Source organism: Eucyclogobius newberryi, unplaced genomic scaffold (genome assembly GCF_026437365.1).
Source record: "Eucyclogobius newberryi isolate DKJ021-1_F unplaced genomic scaffold, fEucNew1.0.hap1 SCAF_12, whole genome shotgun sequence".
Taxonomy (NCBI): Eukaryota; Metazoa; Chordata; class Actinopteri; order Gobiiformes; family Gobiidae; genus Eucyclogobius; species Eucyclogobius newberryi.
In genome coordinates, this window is record NW_027315746.1 from 12,725,555 (window position 1) to 12,752,425 (window position 26,871).

The 26,871-nt window shown below is 40.2% G+C and overlaps 1 protein-coding gene across 4 annotated transcripts in view; it reads left to right on the forward strand.

The window, feature by feature from the left end:
• pde1cb (phosphodiesterase 1C, calmodulin-dependent b) overlaps nt 1-26,871 on the forward strand; it is a 273,057-nt gene that overhangs the window by 125,489 nt on the left and 120,697 nt on the right. The window contains exon 2 of one of the 4 annotated variants that reach the window (XM_072440856.1): nt 307-333. The exons of the other annotated variants lie outside the window; for them this stretch is intronic. Coding sequence (XP_072296957.1) covers nt 307-333 — 27 coding nt within the window. The remainder of the gene's footprint in view (nt 1-306; nt 334-26,871) is intronic. 4 annotated transcript variants of the gene reach the window in all.

The window sequence follows — 26,871 nt, forward strand, 5'->3', positions numbered from 1 at the left end:
GAATGACAAAATTACTTATATATCTTTTACTTTTTTCTTTATTAATTTCGACCTCTCATTTTTCATGGGCGTTGCTACCTACTTTACCTCTGTTTCCTTTAGACGTTTTAGTGATAAAATAATAATAATAATAATAGTGCAGTGAGTATTATATTAATGAAATACGTTAAACTCCAGCGTCGGCGGAGCTCTGCCACGTTCCATACTGCGCAGACAGTCGTGTGTGTTGCTGAACGGCATCTGGAATCTGCTGGTGTTGGACTGTGTGTTAATGCGCGGCTGTGTTGCATGTGCTCTCTCCGGCAGGCGGAAGTACAAGAAGACGTCCCAGAGGTAAGGCTGTTGTCATGGGACTGTGGACATCGTGCTTTGTGATTCATGTCCATTTACTCCAATGCATCTTCATTCAACTAATGCACGCCAGTCTGCCATAACATTATGACCACGCAGATGATCTCCTGATTCTGGAAACAGCTCCGTTATGGATTATTGAAGTGCTTCTCAAACTGTGCAGCACTGATGGTGCCCAAGCCCCGTCTGGTGCCACAAAAGGGTCCTCTACTCATTTGTTAGAACGATTTGGTTTGCGCTTCACCACTTCACCAAACGCAAACTTAAATAGTAAGATCTCCACAATGCATTTGATTGTAATGTTTATAACTGGTGCTGCGCTTCTGCCTTAGCATCTTAGCAGCGAGCGCTAACTGGATACAATGGAAAGGAATGTCTTAGCAGCTAAACGTATAATATTTTAATTATTATAATGTTAAGCCTGTTCTCATTTGTTTGAGACGTTTTGAGCAAATGATCAGCAAACTAAACTGAGCTGTGATTGATTTAACTACAGTTTAACAACACAATGACAGCGTTTTACATTGCTGTTTTTGCTTAACCACATTCACAACGCTCTGAAGTGCAGACTGTCCCAATTGTCATGTTCACCACCCCGCGCCCTTGTGCACTTACACACTTTGTGCACTTTCAGAAAACGCACACTTAAGTCAAGTAATGTGACAGGACCTCTGTAATAACAATTCACCAACAATAAGAATCTGCTCGGGTGATGGGTGCAACGTAAAACAACTAGTTTGCGATGAGTTAAGCTCTTATTTAGATCTGGACTTGACCTACAATAAACCTGGTTTAGATCTGGTAATACACGTAAAGACAAATGTTATCTATCTGAGCAGTACTAAGTGTGAGACGTTAGAGCGCTACTGGTTTACTGCCTGTAGAGCTTGATATTTAGGTATATCAATGAACAAAAATACAAATACCATCCATCCATGCAAAATGTTGTGGCATTGTTTAATTACATTAAGATTATTGTCATTTAAACTTACACAAAGACAGAAGAATATGGCCAGTTCGTCATAAGATACATAACAATACATTTGCTGTTGGTCATAATGTTATATCAGCTCAGTGCAACTTCCCTAACCTTGATTTTGTTTTCTCACAATTTATCTTTTGTGACTATAATTTCAAAATAAAACTCTTGTCTTTGCTGTGATCGTGCTAGTGCCCCTTTTATAATTTCTCCTTGAAGTCCAGCAGTGACTCATTGTCTCAAACTCTTTTTCAATGTAAATGTTCTGCTGGAGGGTTCTCCACTTGATTGCCTCCATGGAGATAGATAAGTGGTGGCATGGGGACAAGTTACAGGTCAGATCTGCGGAGAGGCGACGTCGCTCGCTGTGTTTCAAGGCTTTTTTGAGCAATAAAAAACACCCGTTATTGAAGAAATGCAAGGTAGAAAAGTCTAAAGATATACTTTTTTCAACAACATCTCCATGGAGACAAGACCCCCACCAGGAAGTGAACCTTTAAGGATTGTTCATTTGTAAATCAAGCTTGCCATTATCTAAAGCCCGATACATTATTTATTTAACAAAATAATTGCTGATGAGGAAAATTGGATCGTTCAGGTGTACAATTACTGCAGCTAACAAGCAAAACCATCCCGACTTCTATGTTTTGCATGATTTGATAATGTGAACCTATTTTTGCTTGTCGAGTCGCTCTAATTGGTTCCAAACAGAGGAAATATGACAGGCACAAATCATGAACCGAACTGCTCAGGGAAAGATGTTGTAGAAAGAGTGACAAAAGAGTGACAAAAGTCTGAAAAGCATGTGAGTGTTCAAAGTTCCAAGTAACTCAACTAATATGAATGTGTTTGTGTAAATACTGAGCCTCTAGTGACACAAGATACTATTTACACCAGATGAGGGTCTCACAAGAAAGTATAAATGACTGAGGTTACAATTTTGGTGTCACAATTTTCATTTTATTTTCGTATTATTTTTATAGTCATTTTATCACTGTTTTGTCAGATACTATGGCTTCCCAAAGAGACATAACTCGCTGTGCTGTTCGTGCCAAATGTAAACACGTGTAAAACATATCACTCATGTGCACAATGTCATGGCAACGTTTTCCATGAACATCACAAATGACAGGTTTCCCAATGTAAAACTAGTATGAGGTGAGTTCTTTTTTTCTTTTTTTTGTAATAGCATCAGGAAGCTCCTGGATTTTTTTTTTATATGTTTCTATTTGTTTTATGTCTTGGTGTCGATTTTAATTATGGGTTTAGTAAGTAATAAACGGATTATTATAACATCCCCAAAACTACATTTTCACGTACTCTAATGCTTAATTGTTCCACTTTACACTAATACAATTTACACTAATACAGGACAGGTTGGCCACCAGTATTATGTCTATTTTTTAGGTAAAAGTATGTTGCACACTTTTTTTAAAAATCATCACCAAATCACTTTGAGAGAAAACCACATGATTCCTGTTTTGACCATTATTTGTAATCTGAATGTTGTGTTGGCATATTCATTTCTTTTCTTCTCTTATGTGTAATTTTTTTGTCTGAGGAGTGGGCAAATATTGACACAAATGACTAACCAAGTATTTTTAAGGGGATTATCTTGATGACGATATTCAGATGAGATTATAGTAATCTGTCAGAAATGTTCTAAAATGTGCCTGTTTATGTCTTGGTTGCGGTTTAAAGGAAGGTGAGACGAAATTATTTGCAGCTTTTTAAAATCATTATAGACTTAATTTTGCCTTTTTCCACGATATTATCCTTTTTTAACTTTGAAATAATAGAATAACAAAACAGAACAGAGCCAGAGAACATTATGCAGAGAGAATAAACAAACGTAAATAGCACAAGCCATTTTTCAAATTCAGTTATTTTTTAGTTTTTTTGAATGTTCATAAATGTCGGTCCAGTCCTTGATTGTCAGTGCATTTTATGTCATCCATTTCTTTGTGATGGCCTCTTCCACTGCCTCCAAACATATCCATGTATTGTGTCCATGGCAGGAGTTATGAGGCCCAAATACATAGGTCTGAAATTAAGTCTACATTGCTTTGTAATCTCAGTCAAATATTCATGAACAACACAAACACATGATAATGGTGGGACTACTGGCAACCACAGTTTCAACATGAATTAGTATTTCGCTGTGAATAGTGAGCTCTTTGACATGGAGTTATAAAAAAACGGGATACAATTTTCCAACTGAATTTTTTCCAAATTATTTCCATAATTTTGTTTAGTACAAGTCCCCATTCTTCATCCGTCAGAACAAAATTCCCCTCACTATCCCACTTACTTTTAACATTTGAAGAAGTCTAGATTAAACTAGTATCAAGTTTTTTTGTTTTTTTCACGCACAGATCAATGCTGTATCACAAATATATGGCGTTATGCTCTGTAACGTCTCGATTCAGTCCCAGTTTAATAGAACTGCCTCCGCATGATAAACAGCCCGTGTGTGTTCCAGTGCGTTAACTCCGAATTGAGAACTTTACATTTCCCACAAACGAGGAAACAAAAATAGTCGTCCATTGTTTTCTTTTTAAATAACCATGGTGGCATTTCCCTCTGAACCGCGCCATCGCCCGTCTGCTTTGAGTGATTGAACGCCGCTCGCGTCACTCTCCTCACTGGCCCAGCGTGCGGTGATATACGGCCCGTAGCTGTACTCTTTGTCTGTATCGCAGTTGCCGATGGGTGGGTGCGTCGCTTTGATTGACATCTCCATATGTGTCTGTGTAATTATGGCCGAGCTAATTGGCAGAGAGGAGCACGGGGACGCTGTCATTACGACACACCAGGACAGCCCCTCGCACTCGCAGATGTAGGAGAAGATAGAGAGTCGCCGATTTTTCACAAAGGGGGGAGGAATACACGCACACACAAAAAAAAAGACTTTTCTTTTCTAAATTACATGGGTAGTTTTAAGTTTCGCTCATGTGCCCGTTGTGCGCTGTAATTAGTAGTTTGCATCATTTTTAAGTCACACAAAAAGAGCGTTGACCACTTAAGTGTGAGTATTAAGTCATTACCCGTGGCTTGTCTCCCGGGCTGATGGATGAATACGAGCCTGGTCAGTCAAATCCATTCACTGTCTGAGCGGAAAGGGTCCAGGTCAACTCTAATTTAACTTTATTAATGGCTTCTTGACTAATCGAAAGGCTTTATCTAGATTACAGACGGCTCAATTATCTGATTGGTTGTACACATGAATTCTTAGCAGTTATAGGTGTATTATGTTCATGTCCATTCGCTTTATTAAGGTTTATTTACTTTAACTATGAGAGTTGAATGGGTGCATCATTACCAAAATGTTAAGATAAGATATTCCTTTATTGTCCACGCATGGGGAAATTTCATTGTTGCAACGCAGGTAGATACAGAGGAAAAGAACAGATCACTTATAGGAAGTTTAAAAAACACTCTTAATAGAAGAACTCTTATAAACAAAAACTCTTATAAACAATAAACTCCTATAGACAAAACCTCTCATTTCTTAATAAGGAATGGAGGGAAAAAATAAAGATAAAATAAAATAAAAACAGCTAGCATAAGACAAGATAATACTAATGGATAAGATAATACTAATAATGGTTGATGTATCGTTACTGACTAAGGCATCGAAATGTTTTTATTCTAGTTTTTTAATCAAAATGTAATCATATTTTGAACGACATTGAACATATTTTAATTGACCAACATATTTTAATTGACCAAGTTTTGAAATGCAATGTATTTCACATGTATTCCATTTTTTGATCAGTTCAAAGTGTTGCGGAGTGAAAATAATGACCAAATAATCTAAGTTTAAATTCTTAATGTTGTATTGGAACCAAACAAAAACCTTGGTGTCGTCATGACTTGAGCTGTGTCTTACTTGGTGTTATTGAGTGATTATTGAGAAACGTGCAAATAATATGTGTCCAAATAGTTCTGATCAATTTTCAACAGTTACGTGCAATCCTATGTGTGGCGATCCAGGATTCCCCCCAAAACGGTTACAGGATACACCAAGTAGTTAATTCAAGAACAACGTTTTATCATGCATTGTTGTTGTTGGATTGTTGTTTGAATCATTTTGTGAAGTGCAGTTTGATTGGAATTTAATTGGAATCAAAAAGTGAAATGAATGAAATGTCTTGTGTCTTCTTAAGTCTGAAGAGGAACTTTAACGACCTCACTAGTGTTTTCCTTTTGGCCGCACAGAGTAACCTCCAGCAGCTGATGTTCCAGGTGTTGTTCACAGTTCTAGTTTGTTCGTCCGGATGGCAGGATACAGAGAGTGTGTGTTTTCAGTGGCAGAATGAGTCACTCCTCTTCAGACTTGTGCTTCTTCACCTGAACTTGTGGCTCTGTAAACACCGCCTGCTGTTTCCAGTTGTTTTGGAGCTCGCCGTGCACTTCCTGCGCACGAGTTCAGAGTCTTAATGGCAGAATGTAGTCCCAGTTCCCCATGCTGTGTGTGTCGGAATACAAAAGTACTTTGACGTTGCGTGGTCAGGGTTATGGTATATAGACATAGCATAACAAACAGACAAACACATGTATAAGTGACTGTATCTTTCTTCTGCTTCTTGGGCCAGATCCTCGTTGTAGGTAAAGATTCATAGCAAATGTATATGTTTTTCACTACATTTTTCACAGTTGCGTGCTATAATTTAGGCCAGTATGAATGTATTTAGAATTGCCACTTTCCCTGTATTTACGCTTCAGTGTTTACCATCCTTTTATGTTTATTGTTCTGTCAATACGAAGACTCACTTTCAATGCAAATGAACCGCAGCTTGCACAGGATGCACTTCCCTTTCAAATCATTCACAATTTAATTGTCTAACTTTCAGTCAGAACAGAAAAGAAAATGATCAAAAGTTTTTTTAAAAAGCAGACCAAAGTGAATTGTTTTGCCGGATGGATTAAGTAAACACCTCCAACTGGTTTTCATTGCAAATTTCACGAGTTTCCCCAAAGTCAAGTGTGATGGAGTGGGACATTTCATCCTCTGTTGTCTTCGTCGTGGCACAAACGGGACAGCCACGCCGTTCAGCAAAGACGAGGTCGAATTTGCATGAAAACACTGACAGACAGAGGCGTGAATGGAGCCGTTGAACCCATTGACCCAGGGAGAAGTGGACGGTAAATTGAACTGTTTGGTTAATGTCAGAAATCGGGGCGCAGATCTTCCAGCCATTGGCGAGAACGGCCCATTAGCAGGACCATTATTCCAACCTCTCTCTCTCTCGCACTTCTCTGTGTTTTGGGCAATTAGAAAATCATAACAGCCACCGGTCGACAATAAAACACTTTTATTGGTTTCTCATTTGGATTAGTGGATAATTAATACAGTACAGCATTGTCTTTTTTTTGGCTAATGGTGTAGGAGGAAAGTGCAATAACAATGACACGCTCGGGTTGGAAAACACAAACAAAGAAGCTTTTAACTTTGGTTTCATCGCCTTATCTGTGAGTGAAGAGAATCTTGTTTAGTCGGTGGAATTGACCTGTCGCCTGTATCTGCCCTGATCGGTGGTTTACAGAGCCGGGGATCGTGTCGTCACTCAACAGCAGAGTTTTCAGTTAGCGTGGTGTTAAACCAGTGGAGACTTTAAGATGCTAAATGCGAGGCCTGTCACGATACAGAAAACATCACGATAATATGGAAGATACTTTGTGCTACTGACACAATAAATGTACTGAATTCTTAAAAAAACATGAGCTGCAACAAAAGGAAAGCTGATTTGAACCATTTAGAAGTTGATTAGTGTCGAATTAGTCAAAGAAGTTGCTTAGTTGACGCTATTCACAGCTCAAATCGTATTGTACTCCAATAAATAAACATAATGTCCACACTTATGCAAAGAAATGTACACATGATAAATATAGAGCCCCAAAAAATGATGTTCCATTTAACATTTTTCAATGATAAGTCGATATAGTTCTATACCAAAGTATAGTGTTCATTCAAAAGTATTCTGATACGATTGAGTGATACATTTATTTTCAGCTAGGGTCGGTCCTATATGGATGGTTTTACTGCTGTGGTCAATAACCTATATTTACTCGTTCTAATATTAAGATGTTGAAATTCAATGCAAGGACCACAAATTGATGTTAAATTATAATAAAGTTCACAAATACTCAAGAGACTGGGAAAGTGCAAAATGGTCAATATCAGACCAATATCAGGCTGATATCTACAGAAACTCATCTATAGTTTACTTTATCACGTTGCTTTGTGTTTTCAAGGGCGTTTTGCACTGCCAACAGCTGCTTTATGGTGTTTGATCCAGAGATGTATTCTCATAATATTCTTCTAACAAAAACATTGATCTGTTGAGATACACATTTTAAGGGTAAAGCAAAGACTTGCTTTATCTTGGCCCGTATTACCAAGGGAAGAAAATATATACAATGACCTTGATCGTTCTCTCGTATGATTCCAAGATGGCGCCTGTGTTCGGCCACGCCACTGCTCGACTCCTGTTATGCCGCTTATTTGTGACGATCGTTACATCGTATGCAGTTTTATCAGCCCAGACACTAGTCTGTTGTGTGTCTGCTGTGCGGGTTTATGACCGTGGCGCACTTTTCCACATCAAAGCGACGATGGAGTCGCTTTTCGACACATGGGACAGGTACAAACAAGCCTTTCCGCCACCGCTTGTTTGTCCACCCAACTCACCTGACGTTTTGCTGCTGTCCCGAGGCCCGGGGAAGAGGAGGAAGCAGAGGAGACGAGACACAAGGTCTGGTGTGCAAGTCAAGCGCAGACGAGCCTTGTGTTCGGAGCACACGAGCCTGGGCTTTGGGAGACGTGCTCGGTGCCTACGCCTGGTCCCGCTCCTCGATGTTTGCGGCTGTTCGCCGTCGCCGTCTTCGCCGCCTGCCCGTGTCATCGCGGCTGCTTTCCCGGAGCCTGCACGGGCCATCGGGGCCGCACCGGTCCTGGAGCCTGCGCGGGATGTGGCGGCTGTTTTCCTGGAGCCCGCGCGCCGCTGGAATTATGAGCGCTGGGGTCCACCGTCCGCTTCCTTGTCTTCGTCGGCTTACCGGCGAAACAGATGGGAATCACGTGACCGTAAGGCGTGCCTTCGACAGGTCCCGCTGCGCTCAGCTGAACCGATGGACGTGACGTCATCCACGGTCCGGCTCGGCTTGTTGAATGCCCGTTCAATTGCCAACAAAGCGTTTTCCTTGAATGAACTTTTTACAAGACAAAACCTTGATTTCATGTGTCTTACGGAGACCTGGCAGAGAGAGGGTGAGTTTATTCATCTAAATGAACTCTGCCCACCTGGCTGCTCCGTTTCTGCGATGCCTCGCCCTGGTCGACGTGGAGGAGGTCTGGCAGTTGTGTCCCAGGACCGTTACATGTGTAAAGTCATCGACTCACACACTTTCACTTCCTTTGAATCACAGATGATTAAGGTTGGTTCTTCAAGTCCTTTTTACTGTGTTTTAGTCTACCGGCCCCCTGGTCCTGCTGCTGTCTTTTTAAAGGACTTTAGTGACTATTTATCTTCTATTATAAAGCTGGAAAATGTTTTAATTCTTGGGGATTTTAACATTTGGGTCGATGGCTCATCATGCCCTGCAAAGGATCTTTTAACCTTGACCGAAACATTTAACTTTGAGCAGCATGTCTCACTCACCAAAAGGGACACACTTTAGACCTGGTGTTTTCACTTGGCCTGAGTGTTGCTAACCTCTGTGTGGAGGATGTCCATATGAGCGATCATAGCTGTGTTTTATTTGAATTGAACTTTTCTCCTGAGCCGGTGCCCTCAAACATCAGGTTTCAGAGGCGCATTATCACTGCAAATACAGCCGTCCAATTTTCTGCTATGTTGGATCCTCATTTGTTTATGAATTGTCTTGATGTGGACAGTTTAATTAATTCCTTTAACAGCCAATGTTTATCCATTTTAGATCAGGTGGCACCTGTAAAATCCACTGTGTCGTCACAGAAAAAAGCTTGTCCTTGGATAAATGAAGATATCCTAAACCTAAAGAGACTATGTCGGAAAACTGAGCGTCTGTGGAAAACCTCTAGTCTTGAGGTCCATAGGTTACACCTCAGAGAGCTTGTGTCATCTTACAATGAAATGATGGAAAGTTCCAGAGCTGATTACTTCCGTCAGCTAATAACATCCAACAAGAAAAAACCCAAAGTGTTGTTTGACACTATAAATTCTATTGTTTGTCCTTCAGCTGCAGTGACTCCTGTTTCCTGCAAAGCCGACAGCAATGAATTCCTCAGGTTCTTTATCAATAAGATCAAGATGATCAAAGACCAAATCCCACTCCCATTGTCTGATAAACCTGTTTCTGTGGAGCCTGTTTCCCAAAACTGGTCTTCTTTTAAGCCTGTCACTCTAGAAGACATCTCAGCTCTGGTGAGCAAGATGAAACCCTCCTCTTGTACATCAGATGCCCTTCCCTGCAGGCTCTTCCTCAAAGTGTTTGATGTTATTGGCCCCTGGGTTACCAAAATGGTAAATCTCTCTCTTTCTACCGGTGTGTTTCCTGGTCCATTTAAACATGCCATAGTTGAGCCTTTACTGAAAAAAACTAACTTGGACCCGACAGACCCCAAAAGTTTCAGACCCATATCAAAGCTCCCGTTCATGTCCAAGATCCTTGAGAAGGTGGTCTCTGAACAGTTGTCCGATTTCCTTGATCAGTCAAACATTCACGACTCTTTTCAATCTGGTTTCCGCAAACATCATTCTACGGAAACCGCATTGCTCAAAGTGTCCAGTGACATTATGATGTCTGCTGATTCTAGGAAATGCACTGTTTTAGTTCTGTTGGATCTGTCTGCAGCCTTTGACACTGTCGACCATCATATCCTGTTGAACAGACTGAGGGACCTGATTGGACTGTCGGGGTCAGTTCTTCATTGGTTTTCCTCATATTTATCCGGTCGGAGCTTTAGTGTTGCTGCAAACCAAATAATGTCCGACTCAGCTGATCTGTTGTGTGGAGTTCCTCAGGGCTCCGTCTTGGGCCCCGTCCTATTTCTGCTTTATATAATTCCCCTGGGAATGATCATTAAAGAGTTTAGTGATGTGTCCTATCACCTGTTCGCTGACGATATTCAGCTCTATTGCTCTTTTAAACCTTCTGAGATCCAGAAGCTGAACTCCTTGGTCAGTTGTTTAGTGCAAATAAAACAATGGCTGAGTCAAAACTCGTTGCAGCTAAATGCTGACAAAACAGAAACTCTGATTATTGCCCCTGATGATGCCATTCCAGGGATAAACCAGTACTTGGGTGTTTTAGGTCAGACTGCTAAACCAAGTCTTAGAAACTTGGGTGTTGTCTTTGACAAAGACATGTCTTTAGAGCACCACTCCAAGCTGTTGACGAGGAACTGTTTCTTTCAGTTGAGGAAAATCTCTAAGCTCAGGAAAATGGTGTCTCAAAATGACCTGGAACTTATAATTCATGCATTTGTGTCTTCACGTTTGGACTATTGTAACAGTTTGTTTTCCTGTCTTAACAAGAAGGAACTCTCTCGTCTGCAGCTGGTCCAGAACTCTGCACTCTGCAGGATCTTAACCCGCACAAATAGAAGGGCCCACATTTCAGCCATTCTTAAAGCCCTTCACTGGCTGCCGGTCTCCTACCGGATACAGTTTAAAATTCTTGTTTTAACTTTTAGAGCTTTAAATGGTCAGGTCCCATCGTACATCAGCGATCTGATTAAACCATACGCTCCCTCTCGCTCACTAAGGTCCTTGGACCAGAAACTGTTGCTGGTTCCTCGCACCCGTTTTCGGACCAGAGGAGACAGATCCTTCCAGGCTGTTGCCCCCAGACTCTGGAACGATCTTCCGTTCCCCTTACCGTCACTGGACTCAGTTACTGCTTTTAAGGGTCAGCTTAAAACCTTTTTATTTAGTCAAGCCTTTTAAATGCACTTGTTTTACGGACTGATTTTACTGTATATTGTTGTATATGTATTGTTCACTGTAAGTTTTTTGTGTTTTTATTGTTTTATTCTGTGTTTTGTGAAGCAATTTGTGACCTCTGTCTGTGAAAGGTGCTATATAAATAAAATTTACTTACTTACTTACTTACTTACTTACAATCTTGAGGATTGTTTAATTGATACTAAAACTATTAATTATTAATAACAATTAAATAAAATGACAGAATAGGATTTTTTTTTTTTGGGAATGGTCTGGATCAGACCTGGGCAAACTACGGCCCGCGGGCCACATACGGCCCATTTGTCTTTATAATCCGGCCCGCCAAACATGCCAAGTAATATTTAGAAAAAAATAAATAAATATATATATACATGTGTTCCTCGACATGTTTTAATCTGGCCCCTAGAAAGATTTTAGTTTCTATTTTTTAACATCTGTAACATCTGTCTGCACTTGTATCCTTAATAAAGATGTCATGAAATTAATTAAATAATAGATTCAATAGCCTATATTTGACACCAATGATGGCGGGCCGGCCCTCCGCTACTTGCCTGGATTCGAATATGGCCCTTGGAGGAAAATAATTGCCCACCCCAGGTCTGGATCAAACATCAGCAATAGAGTGAGACAACATTATAAGATCAAAGAAAGTAGTACTACATGAGTACAAATGTTATAGTCTTGTTTTGTTTCGAGCTTTTTTTCAGGATAACATACACACAGTAGCCTGTACAGAGAAACATTTTGGCACACATTGTCCTTACAACAATAATGATAACTTAAATACTGCTAAATTGAAAATAACACAAGCAGCTGCAGAACGCAAGTCAGTAGCAAACAAAGAATGGGGAATTGAGACTTCTGAAATAAAAGCTGATTGATTTAACAAAGTAAGAACTATTTTTGTACTGTAAATATCTATAGCTATAATGCAGAGCAGCTTTCAAGAACACAGTCTTATTATATTAAATATGTAGCCTAGTATGTGGGTTATTATCAGATTAGCCAAAGTTAGAGGGACTAAAATTTTGTCTTGAATAATAATTATATTTCCATTTAAAACGGAAATATAAAAAATATAGGTTGTACCGCGAGTCTTATGTCATTTTCTTGTACTTCATGGCATATCCAGGTTTGCCGCTTTGAATGAGAGAAATTGCCACCCACAAAATCATTTTTACTTGAATAATGGAGCGTTGATTTTCCATTCTCTTTAGACATTTGAATGCATAACCTTGTTTCCAACATATTATTGCACATGAATATGTGTCACGACAGCACATGAATAGCACATGAATTCCAACAGCAATTGCACATATGACAGAATTGCACATCAGTATTAGGTTAGGTCAGTATTGCGAGTGTTCAGTACTAACAGTTTTTGTTATAAAGTCTGACAGCAGCAGGAAGGAAAGACCTACAGAACCTTTCCTTCACACAGCGAGGGTGGATCAGTCTCTCACTGAAGCTGCTCTCCAGAGCGGAGAGAGTGTCCTGCTGGGGGTGACACTCATGGTCCAGCATGGATGTGAATCTAGCCAGGACCCTCCTGTCCCCCACCTCCTGCACCGAGTCCAGAGCACAGCCCAGGACGGAGCTGGACTTCTTGATGACTCTGTCCAGCCTCTTCCTCTCCCTCTCTGTGATGCTGCTGCTCCAGCAGGCCACACCGTACAGGAGGGCTGATGCCACCACAGAGTCGTAGAAGGTCTTCAGGAGTGGCCCTGTCACTCCAAAAGACCTGAGTCTCCTCAGGAGGTAGAGCCGACTCTGGCTCTTCCTGTATAGTGCGTCTGTGTTATGAGTCCAGTCCAGTTTGTGGTTCAGATGAACACCCAGGTACTTGTATGAGTCCACTCTCTCAATGTCCCGTCCCTGGATGTTCACTGGCGAGGGGGCAGTGGGGTGGCGTCTGCGGCAATCCACCACCATCTCCTTGGTCTTCCCCGCGTTGATGAGGAGGTGGTTCCGTTGACACCAGTCCACAAAGTCCTGCGCCAGTCCTCTGTACTCCTCGTCATCGTCGTCCGTGATGAGTCCGATGATGGCAGAGTCGTCAGAGAACTTCTGCAGAACACAGCTGTCCGTGTCATGTCTGAAGTCTGCAGTGTAAAGGGTGAAGAGAAAGGGCGCGAGGACAGTGCCCTGGGGCGCCCCCACACTGCAGGCCCGAGTGTCAGACACACAGTTCCGGGCTCTCACAAACTGGGGTCGGTCTGTGAGGTAGTCCAGGATCCACTCTGCCAGGTCATACTCCACACCAGCCGTCTCCAGCTTGTCCCTCAGGAGCAGCGGCTGGATGGTGTTGAAGGCGCTGGAAAGATCGAAGAACAGAATCCTCACAGAGCTGCCAGGCTTTTCCAGGTGAGAGAGAGAGCGGTGCAGCAGGGAGATGACGGACCCGATGCCAGGCCGATATGCAAACTGCAGCGGGTCCATGGCTGAGCTCACGGTGGAGCGGAGGTGGTCCAGGACCAGCCGCTCCAGTGTCTTCATCAGGTGGGACGTGAGAGCCACTGGCCTGAAGCTGTTGAGGTCTTTGGGGCGCGGTGTCTTAGGCACAGGTACCACCCTCAGCTTCAGGCTCATGTTGAAGACATGCTCCATAACTCCACACAGTTCATCTGCGCAGGACTTAAGGAGCCTGGGGCTGATGCCATCAGGTCCTGCTGCCTTCCTCACTTTAATCCTCTTCAGCTCACTCCTCACCTGTGCTGCTGTGACAGTCAGTGGTTGGCAGGGGGACCGTGTGCTGGGGGGATGGGTGAGTCCAGGCGAAGTGGGGAGCTGATGGTCCGGGGCAGATAAGCGAAGAGGAACAGATGCAGGGCATTGTCCAGCTGTGGAAGAGGGAGCATGCAGCTGTGCAGGGGGAGGGGCGGGTGACCGATCAAACCTCAAGAAGTGAGCATTTAAATCATTCACCCACTGTAGATCCCCCTCTGTCTGGGCAGGGGGGATTTTGAAGCCCGAGATGGTTTTCAGGCTCCTCCACACTCCCTGAATGTTCTTTTGCTGCAGCTGCTCCTCCATCCTCCTCTTGTAGCCGGCCTCAGCCTGCCTGATCTTCCTCCTCAGCTCCTTCTGCACAGTCCCCAGCTCCTCACATGCAGAGGACAAATGTCTCTATGGGACAATCAAGTGTACCTTAACCTAGAATTCAATTAGATCTAGAAAAAGCAAATGTTTTAAAACAACGTACCCCTACAATATTCTACACTTTTCAGGTGGAAGGTACACAACCTGCTTGTCTCCATGGACACATTATTACTGGAATGCTCCACTTTATGGCATTAAACATATCTTATCTTATGATATCTTTACTGACAGAAATTACTTTGGAAAAAAGTGTGTGTGCGAGCTGTGTCATGTTAACGTGTTAACGCACTACATGCCTGTCTCCATGGAAAAAGATAAGTCTAATTCCATATTGTGTACATGCCAGTCGAAGGAATACCATCTCTATGGAGACAAGCAGATGGCAGAACCACAGAAAATGTTACATAGTGCACCTTTTAAGGACACATTATGCTAATTTTTACTTGTTTGAGCTTTTAATCATTGCTCCCTTATCAGAATCATACCTGGGGTTGTATTTTACTTCATTCACACTTTCATTTAGCTTCATTCACACTTTCATTTAGCTTCATTCACACTTTCATTTAGCTTCATTTATCTTCATTCAAACTTTTATTTAGCTTCATTCACACTTTTATTTAGCTTCATTTATCTTCATTCACACTTTCATTTAGCTTCATTCACACTTTTATTTAGCTTCATTTATCTTCATTCACACTTTCATTTAGCTTCATTCACACTTTCATTTAGCTTCATTCACTCTTTCATTTAGCTTCATTTAGCTTCATTCACACTTTTATTTAGCTTCATTTAGCTTCATTCACACTTTTATTTAGCTTCATTTAGCTTCATTCACACTTTTATTTAGCTTCATTTAGCTTCATTCACACTTTTATTTAGCTTCATTTAGCTTCATTCACACTTTTATTTAGCTTCATTTAGCTTCATTCACACTTTCATGAATCTAGTTTAGAACGTCCTCTTCCCTCTGAGCCTCATTTCCCAGTTTGTTGTAGACTGCGTTCTTGTCGAGGGCAAGCTAGCTTTTGTTTTTCTCCCCGTGGTAATTCCTTCTGCTGTCAGCATGGAGTGCTAACACAAATCCTGATGAGGAATCGCCTCACAGATATAAAGTAATGCATGATTTCAGTTTATGAAGTTCTAAAACATGAGCTAATCAGGTAAAGGTATTCCAGAGTATGCTTAAAGGTCAATGACGCATTATGTTTCCTTTAAGAGGAGACACCAGGAAAAAAAAGTGACATGGAAAAAATCTTACATTCCAAGGTTTCAATTTGAAACATAAATGTAAGAAAAAGTGTTTCATCATGTAAGGTTTTCATCAATAAATACAGTATTTTATGTGTAAAAGCCATTTTTAAATGTCGTGGTTCATTTTGTTCACATATTAGATTTATATTTCTTTACTTTTTGAGTGAACCCAATCAAAGAAAAAAAAGCCTAATTTCTCCAAATTTTTAGACTTAAAACTTTGATAAAGCAGGCTCAGAATTAGATATAAAAGATGTTCCGTCAAAATCTTGTTAAGTACAAGTTTGTAAAGATTGCTTTGTGTGTAGATGCTACTTAAATGGTTGATCTTTATGTTTCTATGGGATGAAGATACATTTAAAGAAAATGACCTTTGAAGTTACAATGTCCCATGTAACTGTGTGGATGTAAGTGGATGTGAATCTCAATGAAATAATCAAAATATATAGGAGCTGATTGGACAATGTTGCTGTTTCCTCATTAAAACTTATATGTTGGAAGAGCAAACTGTCCAAAAAAACATTGAACATTTAAAAAATACAGTTTTGCTTGTAGTGTCCGTTTCTTTCAATGAGTCTTTATATCTTGATTGATTTTCATCCATTGAAAGTGCCTTCTTAAGTCACCCATTCTGTAAAGCCTGGTCGGCTTCTTGACTGATTATCTCAGACACATTAAACTGTTAAGTGTATTACTACCTCCAGCAGATGGATTACCCGTCTTGTGCCATTGGAAGTGAGAGACTGCGCAAACGTGAATAATATGAATCAAAATAAGCTATGCACGGCACGCTGTAACAAAGATGTGTTAGAGTAAAAGGTTTTATAATGTATGTGCTGCAATCAGGACCACAGTGTATATGTTAGTTTCACTTGTAAAGCCAAATCATTGTAAGCTCTCTTAAGAGGAATGTATAAAGACACTTTCCTGCCTCCAAACTCTATTTGGCTCTTGAAAACATGGCAGGATTTTTTTTTTTTTTTTTAATTTATTTGTTCTCCTTCTTTCTCTTTTTTCTCTCATTTTTGACAATGTTACTGGACTGTATCTTTATTTACACACAAGTATTGATTGGTCTGTGTTTGTTCTTTCAATAAAATAATAATAATAAAAAAAAAAAAGAAAACATGGCAGGATTTTGAAGACAACTTTAAATCTCAAATAAATGCAATTATTTTGATATAGATCAGCATTTCCATACATTTTCAATACAGACTGTGCAAACCCTAAGCTGTAGGTTCAAAGACACTTCACATTCCTGGCTGCTTGAGACAATATTTTAGATTTATGGTGGAGATTGTTGCATAATCTGCTTTTTTATGCTTCTATGCAATCTTCTAGGATCTCCAGCCCCTCCTCTAGTGACTGTCCAAAGACTCAAACGCCCAGGAAAAAAAAAAAAAGAATCCTGATATTGAACTGAGGCTTTTCATCTTTCGTTTGGTGGAAAAATATTTGAACACATCCAAACCAGTTTCCAATGACGAGTACACAAGACTTTATATTCTGTTTGTGTTTATCTGTATTCAAAGTCCAGGCAACAATCTGCGAGCTCGCCATTTCAGCACCGCAACATCACCCTGACTCAGTCACACCAAGCAGACATGGAATAACTGCACATTCTGCCAAGACCAATAGAAATATCTGAGAGTAATGATTCTCACCAAATGCATAAAAGGCTGTTCTGAAGGCCAGTGGATACGTTTTAATGTCAGCGATGTAAAAGTATGAGGAATAGGCTCGGTGCCAAAGTTATAATGAAAAAGACAGAAAACGTATTTGCCCGCTTTGGTCTTATGGACTAATTTATCTTTTTTTTAAAGCCCTGTCTGCATCCACAAGATGTATATAAATGGCAGGGAGTCATTTATGTAAGGCATTAGTCATTATGCTAAGTTGACAATTGTTTAATTGCTTTAGAACATTTGGTTTGAGGAAATTAGCATATAAACTTGCCCTTTACAACTCGGTACAAACTACTACATATTCTAAGGTTCGTTATTGAAAAGAAAGCTTGAGAAGTCATGTTTGTGAGTTGCAGCTAAATGAGTGCGTTTATTTTCTACTTATTGTGTATTTACTTTTAATTGAGGATCAGGCCTATATTTTCCACCGTGGGTCAAGCAAAATACAGTGGGACAAATTGTGCAAATGCCAAACGCAACATCGAAACTGTTTCTCTCTCAGATCATGGGCTCATGGATCAAACCAGGATATTTTCTTTAAGGTTGTTGGCAAAATAAATATACTTAAAGTCACGCTAGTCATGAGAAATGCCCCAAAGGTCATGTTTAGAGTCATAATAAAGTCTGCAGTTGGTTCCAACAACATGCACGGACCACTGCCCTGAGGTTTACAGCCAGCTTATGATCACTCCACAGATATCTCAGGGTGCACCTTTCTCGTGGAGGTTCCGACATCTGTTGTTTCCATGGAGATCACTTTGCTTAGAATGTCCCTCAGTATGACACTACACGTAGACATCTAGCATTTATTGTCCATGTGTTTTGTTTAGTTGAAAAATGTGTAACTGTGGATAATTCAAGGCAGCGATACATGCTGAATATTCATAGTATATTTTGTACAATCAGATAAATCTAAATGTGACCTAATGTTGACATCATGGGACCCTGACATTTGAAATCTGAGTCTTTCTGGACAACGTGCCAGAGGAAAATAAATTGGCAGGAGTTTGTGTGTCTCTGTTTCTCTCCAAACCAGCCCAGTCATTCAAGTTTAAATAGCACAAGGTGGCCTGACATGACAAATGGCTAAAAAGCACAATTGGTCCAAGTATACACCCCTGAGGGACACCATGCCGGAGCCGGAGAAAATAGAGGTGATAATTGAAGGTTGGACCAATGCCGTTGCCGGTGATGTAACCTATCAAGACGAGCGGCGAGATTGATGGCAGCAGATGCACCGTTCAAATACAGATGAATAAAAATAGAGAACCTATTGTCAGCGCTGAATACGTTGCATTTCGTTGGTCACAGCTCCCGTTTGTAATGCATTAGACATTCGGTTGTTGTTGTGCCAGGTAAACACGGTGATGGAGAGCGGGAAGTGCCATCACCTCATGTTGGATGCTGTCCAAGTTTATAAAGGATGTGAAGCGTATTGTGTGGACAGTAAAACAGTAAAGCAAGTGGAAGTGTGACAAATAAACATGTAAAGATTGATTGGGATTTCGTTGTTGTAGTTGAAGTCTTTCTATAACAGCTTGAGGTAATAGCTGCTCCAGATAAGAGACAAAAATGTTGAATATTGCCTCAAAATTCAGATGGTAGAAGATTTTGTAGTCACCTGGACACTGTTTTTGTAATAGAAAGTAATTTTAAATCTGATGGAAATGGTTTGAGCAGCAACATTTAAACTCTCCTGAGCTTTATTGGTCCAGGGATTTTCTAAAACAGAGTTCGGATGACCATCTTTGACCTTTTCGTTGTTTGATCAGACAGAGAAGTGTTGACTCGTATTCCCCACGATCAAACCATCAGTTGTTGCTCTTTGTTCCTTTCGCTGGGGAAGAAAGCCTTTGTCCAATCAGCTCCTTTTGCTCAGAACATGTTGCAGAAAGACTGGGAATTGACTTATGTTCTTGTCATTAAATGCCTTTAAATCCAAGTTGAATGCACAGGAAATTCATCAATAATGTGCAAATGTTTTTATGTTATTCTAATTTCCGTTCCGTTTGTTTTTATCTGTAACTATGGAAACATTGCTGCCTCTTGGCCAGGACTCTCTTGGATAAACAAATTTAGTATATTTAGTCACACCAATTTTGAATATATATTTTTAAAGATCTTATAGTTGTTGTTTCACCTGACTGCCTGTTTCTATGTTCATGTCACCAATATAGATTCTGATGAAGTGTTTGTGTCCGTCAGAACTTTATTGCGGTGCATTCAAGTGCCAAAAGGACGACTGTCCAAAAGTGAACCATGCAGCATTCACATTTTGCTCAGTGCTGCTCATATGGGGGTAAAGGCCACTTTCCCTCTGCCCACTTTTCATTTCCTCTTCACACAGACTCAGAAACAAATTATTCAAAAGTGAAACGGTAAATGGTTCAACTGACACAACCTGACCAGATGTGGTGAGATCATGTGCATATGTTCTACACGCCACCTAAAAACATAACTGTTGGGGTAAATATCTCTACCTGACATTAAATAGCACGCCACATGTCATATTCCTTGTATTGCAGTTACAATATCTCGCCTGTAACTGGGTAACGCAAGCAAAGCAGTCTAATACCACCGACTTAAAGCTACTTAGATGCCAACGACCTGTTAAGAGGAGCTACGTAGTTGCCAGGAATGTTGCCGTAGTGACGCAGTTGAGACTCTGTTTTCGATCACAGTTTTCCTCACGCGCCTCTGGTCCAAACATCCTCTGCACATTATAAACACGGGCCCACCACACTGGTCAAGTTCACGTCTGTGCCGCATATGCCCACGGTTTATGTGCCAGTAAATAAATCTGTCGCATAATTTACACTTAAACACTTTTTATTTTGTGTCTGTGCTTATGCTACGCCAGCCAAGAGGAGTTTAATTTAAAAGCTAGAACAAATAAAGCATAAACAGAGACGTATATTCAAGTTAAAGCTTTCTGTCAATCTTGAACAAGAGCAGCCTCCTGAGAGTCTGTCTGGCAGAAAGAGAAAAAGCAACACAATATTAATATGTGACGGATGCTGAAAGATGATGTGTGGTCCTGCGTCGGTTACAGGTGAAATTTGGGGCACCACACGTCATTGTTGTGAATGAGCAGATGATTTTTAATAGAATATATTGTAAAAACAGCATGTTGCGCTGTCTGCATCTATTAATGGCATAGTTTATCATTCATGAACTCATGTGAAAGAGCCAATGGGATTGACGTCCACCCTTGCTTCACGTTGACATATGAATAAAGCACGTTCTAAAACACGTTTGCTGCATGTGAATACTGTAGAGACGAGTTGGACTTCTACTTTCTCCTTCTGTTGTCTGAAAAGCTTTAAGTCTTTGTCAGATGGAGAAATTATACTGTATTTAAAATGTCACAACAGCAATAATGTATCTGCTATTATATAATATTTCATGTTGTAGTATAACTCATCATGACTTTTATTTCAGTATTTCAATAGACCAATAGTATATACAGTACATTTACTAGCAGTCTTGTCACAATACTAAAGTTTCATCATCATCATCATCATTTAAAAGACAAGATAGTTATTCTCATATACTAGTTACTGCTTTATATTAATAATTGTATATATCTAGAGAGTATCAATACTTGTTCATTTTAGTATCTTGTTTTAATAAGAATTTTGTATAAATTAGCATCTGAGTGTCACTATTTTTTTTTTATTAGGATTTATTTGTACAGCATTAATCATAAGTGCATACTCAGAGTGGTTTACAGCTATAAAAAAAAAACTAAATAAAAATAATTACAATACAACAAATTTAAAACGAGTTGCTCATCACGTTCAACTATCATTTTACGCTTGTTTGGGACTTAATGGTGACTCCTCTCTCCCTCTCCATTTAATTGTAAAGTGTTGTTTGCTTGGCTCAATCTCTCGTCTCGAAACACAACCACTTGAGTCTGTCGTGAGTGCAGCAGTACTCGCCCTCCTCAGCTGCTTGAATCCTCGTCTGACATTGCACAGATCTGCTCTACATAAGTGGACCTTAAGGGCTGCTGCAAATATGTCTGAGGGACCCCATCGTCTCCTCTCGGCCGCACTGTGCACTCCTCATGAGGCTAGTTACGCTACATTAGCTCACAAATGATATGCGAGTGTTTTGTACAGATACTAAAGAGCTATAAAGAGACAGCCAATTATAATAAAGCTAAACAATGTCAAATGAATGACTCCAAACTGAAAAAAGCTTATTTTTTCTGTTTTATGTAGAACAGTGACTTTTAAAAGCATATTATCCAAACTGTTGTAAAGAAGGTCAACATTTTATGAAATGCCATGGGTTCTTTGTTAAAAATCCATGACCTTTTCTTATAAGTATAAAAAAATGGGCCATTGGCAATAACAATAGTTGAATAGAAAGTTAAACTTTTACCCGTCTTATGAATATTGTGCCCTGACCAGAACTCAAAATATTCGGTTGAGGGGTAAATGCACATTATAATGCAAATACTTGCCTTTTTTACTGTATATTTGGATTAAAATGAACATATTCCAACAGAAATGTGTTAAAAAATGTATTTAAAGGTTTTAATTGAGGTTTAATTATCAGATGTGAAATGTCATATTCATCTCAAAAGTGCAGAAATATCATTGTATCCACTCATTTGAAAGTTTTTTCAGTTTTATTTTTAATCAGCTTTTTGCATTAAAAAGCATATTCACCATATAATCTACACTCAAATTTTACAGTCACGGTTTTATCTAAATTTCAACATATTTCCCCTCTCTACTCATTTTTCTCCCAATCTTAACTAGTGACAAGGCCCAAACTTTTTGAAAAATTCTTAGACTATATTTTTTGAAATTGTTTGTTTGTTTGTCTGTTTTCTCATTAACATCAATAGATTACATTACCAATTCATTCCTGACCTTAAGCTGCACTACTAAGTATGTATGGTCGTAATGCATACATACATAGATATACGACCATAATACTGCTTACATAACAGCCGCAGCCCTTTCTCTTCCCTCTCTTTCTCTACCTCCCCCTGAACACATACTTTCTCTCTCTGTATTTACGACAGTGCCACAGTAGCACTCGTGGCGTCGGGTTGCCAGCTAAAGTGCTGTGTGTTGCTGTCCTTGTTTGTCCAGAGGTTGAAGGACGGATCGGGGATGACCTCACTCACAGACCAACACTTTTCAGTTGGTATTGATTTGCTGTGTGCTCTCTGTGTCAAAAAAAAACAAACGGCAAGGGCAAAGCCGGCGGGATAACGCCAGGACTCCTCCCCCTCCGTTTTCCGTTGTCCATTGTCCATTTTATTCTTACTTTGAAAGGTCAATCGACATGTTTCCTTAAATGGTAACATTCAATTGACAGATTAGCATGTGTATACCGTTTTTCACTCTCGAATTTGAATTAAATTGCCAGAACCAGGTCTAAAATGGGACTAAACCAGGGATAAACCAGAGATAAATCAGTAAAGTTTAACATTTGAATTAGGGTTTTCAAAAAAAAATCAGACTAGCAGGTATTCATAGTGAAAAAGATTAAATAAATGGGACAAAGTTGGATATGTCCTTAAAAATGTATAGCATCTTGATGTAAACACTGTCTATATGTACTAAACAACATGATAATAATAATGAGACAACATGTTTTTGTATATAATTCTGTTCTATTGTAAAATCATCAAGTAAAGATAAGATAAGATTAGATAATCCTTTATTGTCCCACATGGGGAAATTCCATTGATGCAACGCAGGTAGATACAGAGATAGATACAGAAGAAAAGAACAAATAACTCATAGGAAGTTTGAAAAACACTCTCAGTAGAAGATCTCTTATAAAAATCTTAGGATGTCCGCCGGGATAACGTGACGATCTCCGGGTAAGACGACTGTTCTCCGCAGTTTCATGAGTTCCTCCTTTGTGTAAACGTGGTACGGCGCCGGCCGGGGGGGCACAGGGGGGCCGGGGGGGCTCGGAGCCAGGGCACATCGCGATGACACGAAAACACTCAATCCAGCCGAACAAAGTCAAAACAAGTTGAATTAAAGCGATTCCAGTGCGTGTCCCGATCATTCATGAAGTTCCTCTTTTATATAAACGTGTACCGGCGGCATACTGTACGTCAGGACGGCTGGAGGGCGCGGGGGGGCCGGGGGCTAGCTCAGAGCTAGCGCACATCACGACGAAAACACTCAATAATACAGCCGAACAAAGTCAAAAACAAGTTAAATTAAAGCGATTCCAGCACGTGTCCCTATTGTACAAGTAAAGTAGAATTTTTTTTACAAAATACAAAAGATAAAGCACAATAAGTGTGAAAAAAGTGTGAGAAAAGAGCGGAGCGTTTACACCGGGCTGCCAGCTGGACCGGCGCCTTTGTGGCGATCATAAACATTAATATTGTGACATTAGTCGGACTAAACAAGACTAAATCAGGTTGACATTTAACCTAAACTAAATTTGCTTTAGATCATGTGTAAACCTGGATTATACAAGGACCGAACCAAAAAGACGAGGCTCCAGCGGGATTATATCGCTCCAAATGACTCTAGATAATCATTTCAAAAGTCGCGCACCATCAGTTCGACCTCCACCACAATTTCTGAAATAGTGTCCCTCTCATTCATTTTGCTTCTTGTAGTCGGCCGCTGCAGGTTATGTCAGGATTATAGCTGTAATACTCAGATAGCTTTGTGCCCTTTCTGGTATTATGTCAGGGCTTTAGCATCACAGAGATAATCTAATTGAAATCACTGTTTTCTATTAGATTGAATTGTCTAACTCGTTGCTCGTCTGAAGCTTCAGGGATGTGATCACCTTTAAGAAGACTGAAAGGTTATGTTAGCCTAGCTTCACATATGTGTCACATTTCTCCATCTTCTTCAGGCCTCCGGGGAAGTACTTTGTCTTTTACTCATGATAAGATGGTCAAACGAGCCATCACTGTGTGTTATATGTGTATTGTTTATGGGGGACCTCAAGGGCCAAGTGTCTCGACCGAGGGTGTCAAACAAACGGCCCCCCAGATGTTTTAATCCGGCCTGCGAAACATTTCTAATTCATATATATTAATTAACGATAGATACAGCATTTTTATCGCTAGAACTATGACACTACAGTCGTTTGCAGCAGCCACCCCTCCCCCAGGCTGCTCAGCGCTGCTCTGCTGCTGGAGCGAGTGTCAAGGGCTGAGCAGACATCTAGACTTGAGCAGACGTCTGAGCGAGGAAAGAGACGTGTGGTTTTGGGAAACACGTGGAAGAAAGAAATGAGACGGTTTGTTTTGTGGATGTTAGAGCTGCGCTAAGAGCTAATGGAGCTAACAAAAAGAAAACAAACCAGGAAAAAGTCCAAACCAGTGCAAACCTGGACAGATCAGGAGCCACAGGTAAAAACACAGGTCAGAGTGTAATAAACTCTGAACATGACGGAGTGAAGCTGCTGTGAGCTCTGACTGTGTCCACACTAATGTCACTGTGAATACAAACATGACATGCACTCGTTTTAGTCACCGCAGGAATAATTTGTCACTAAGATAAGATTAAACTAGAAAAATGGTGAGCTCATATTGATTTTGAGCAGAAACATCAGGATCATATCACAAGTCCATGTTCCTGTTGCTGCTGCTGCATGAATATGGACTCAGTCTTTCACCTGCTGCACATGTGTCCAACAGCGTCCACATAGAACTGTTACAAGGCCATATAAAGCAATTTATTTCTTATCTTTTTATGGTTTTATTTCTTACATTTAAGTTTGGCCCGCGGCCCAACCTGAGCGTCGAAATTTGGCCCGGGGCCCAAAATGAGTCTGACTCCCCATAATTCCTATAATAACTTATAGGAAGTTTTTCAGACTTCCTATAAGTGATCTGTTCTTCTGTATCTGCCTCTGTATCGACCTGCGTTGCACCAATGAAATTTCCCCATGTGGGACAATAAAGGAATATCTTATCTTATCTTATCTTATCTTATCTTATCTTAATAAGTCTGACTCCCCTGGTCTAGACTGAGCCCGATAGATATGAAGCTTATGGACAGATACAAACTAAACTTGGCATCTTCTGTTTGTCCACAATGGTTAAAGTACATTTTGTTTCGTTGAACTTGCCACTGGTGCAACAGGAGCCGTCGACAGGAGACGTTTCCTTATGTCATACGAGGATTTACTTTTTAGAATGTCTCCAAAAGTAAAAAATAAAGTTTTGCCTGATGGAGATGTTGCTGGTGATTTGCCGGGTCAGTGGACATTCTGAGCTCCTTAAGTGACTTATAGAGATGTTTTTAATGTTTCCATGGCTAAAAAAGATTCCGTTTCCATTTCAGTTGTTCTTATTGTCTAGACTGTGGGGCAATAAAGCCATTTTCATCCCTTTTAATTTGTATTTTCACTGTTTGTGCAAATAAAATCTAATTTAAACTAGTATTGCCATAGTCAGTTTAACAAACATGGATATGGCTCAAGCGGTTTGTCTGAGCGTTCCAGCTTCAGCAGATCATCACTCTCATCTTTGTTGGATTGATATTGCATTTATAAACAGCTTTATGTTTTATTCAATATTTGCAATCCAAATGGCTTCAGCATTACATATACCAATATAAACCTATATATTTGTCATTCATTATTTAGGAGTTTCAACCTGTCTGGATGTTATTAAAGGTGCACATGGAGGGCCGGCTTGTCTCCGTGGAGATTGTTTTGTTTTGTCTGGAATATTCCACAGTATTACATTTTTCTGTATGAGACAGACAGGATAAGGCATGGCAAGTTTATTTGTAGAGCACATTTCATACACAAGGCAATTCAAAGCAGGACAAATGCATTAAAATCACAAAGAAATACAATAAAATTAACTAAATAAAAAATAAAAATAAAAAACACCTAGCCAAATCTAAACTTATCTGACCACATTGGCAGCATTCCAGACACTCCTTCCCATATTTATTTGACATTGCAGCATGACAGGCGTCTCCGGGATGGACACATCACTTTTAGACTGATTTGTTCCCATATCTGCTCGCTTTCTGCAAAGACAAGCAGTATTTACTCATGTATTTTGTTGTTTATTTAGCTATAAAACACATAATTGTATGTATGCTAGATGTAGTTTTATGCCCCACTGTAAAGCAATAACATCTTCATGGAGAAAGACAGGTGGCCAACCCTTTAAGGACGAAGCTTTTACAGTTTTTACATTGCGGTTTCTCTCCTCTCACTATAATAATACAAATGGCTGTGTCTTTTCACTACACTGTTTCTCTTCCTCTGATCTGGGCCCAGATTGGTGGCTTTTGTGTGGACTCTGCTCTGCTGTGCACATGTGTGTTTGTCAGGTTGGAAATAAATCCATGTTCAAATCTCCAGCCGACTGTGGCGTTTGGCAGTGACACACCTGCTGCTGCTGGCGGCGGCGGCGGTGCCAGATAATCACGGCTGAAAACCAAGTCCACACGCTATACTTAGATCATTAAGAAGTTCAAGGTTTAGCAAGTACATCTAATTGTAGTATTGGAGGAGGGTGTATGTGTGAGTGACAAGCTTGAACTTTAGCGTCATACAAACAAAAGTGGTGGGTCGAGAT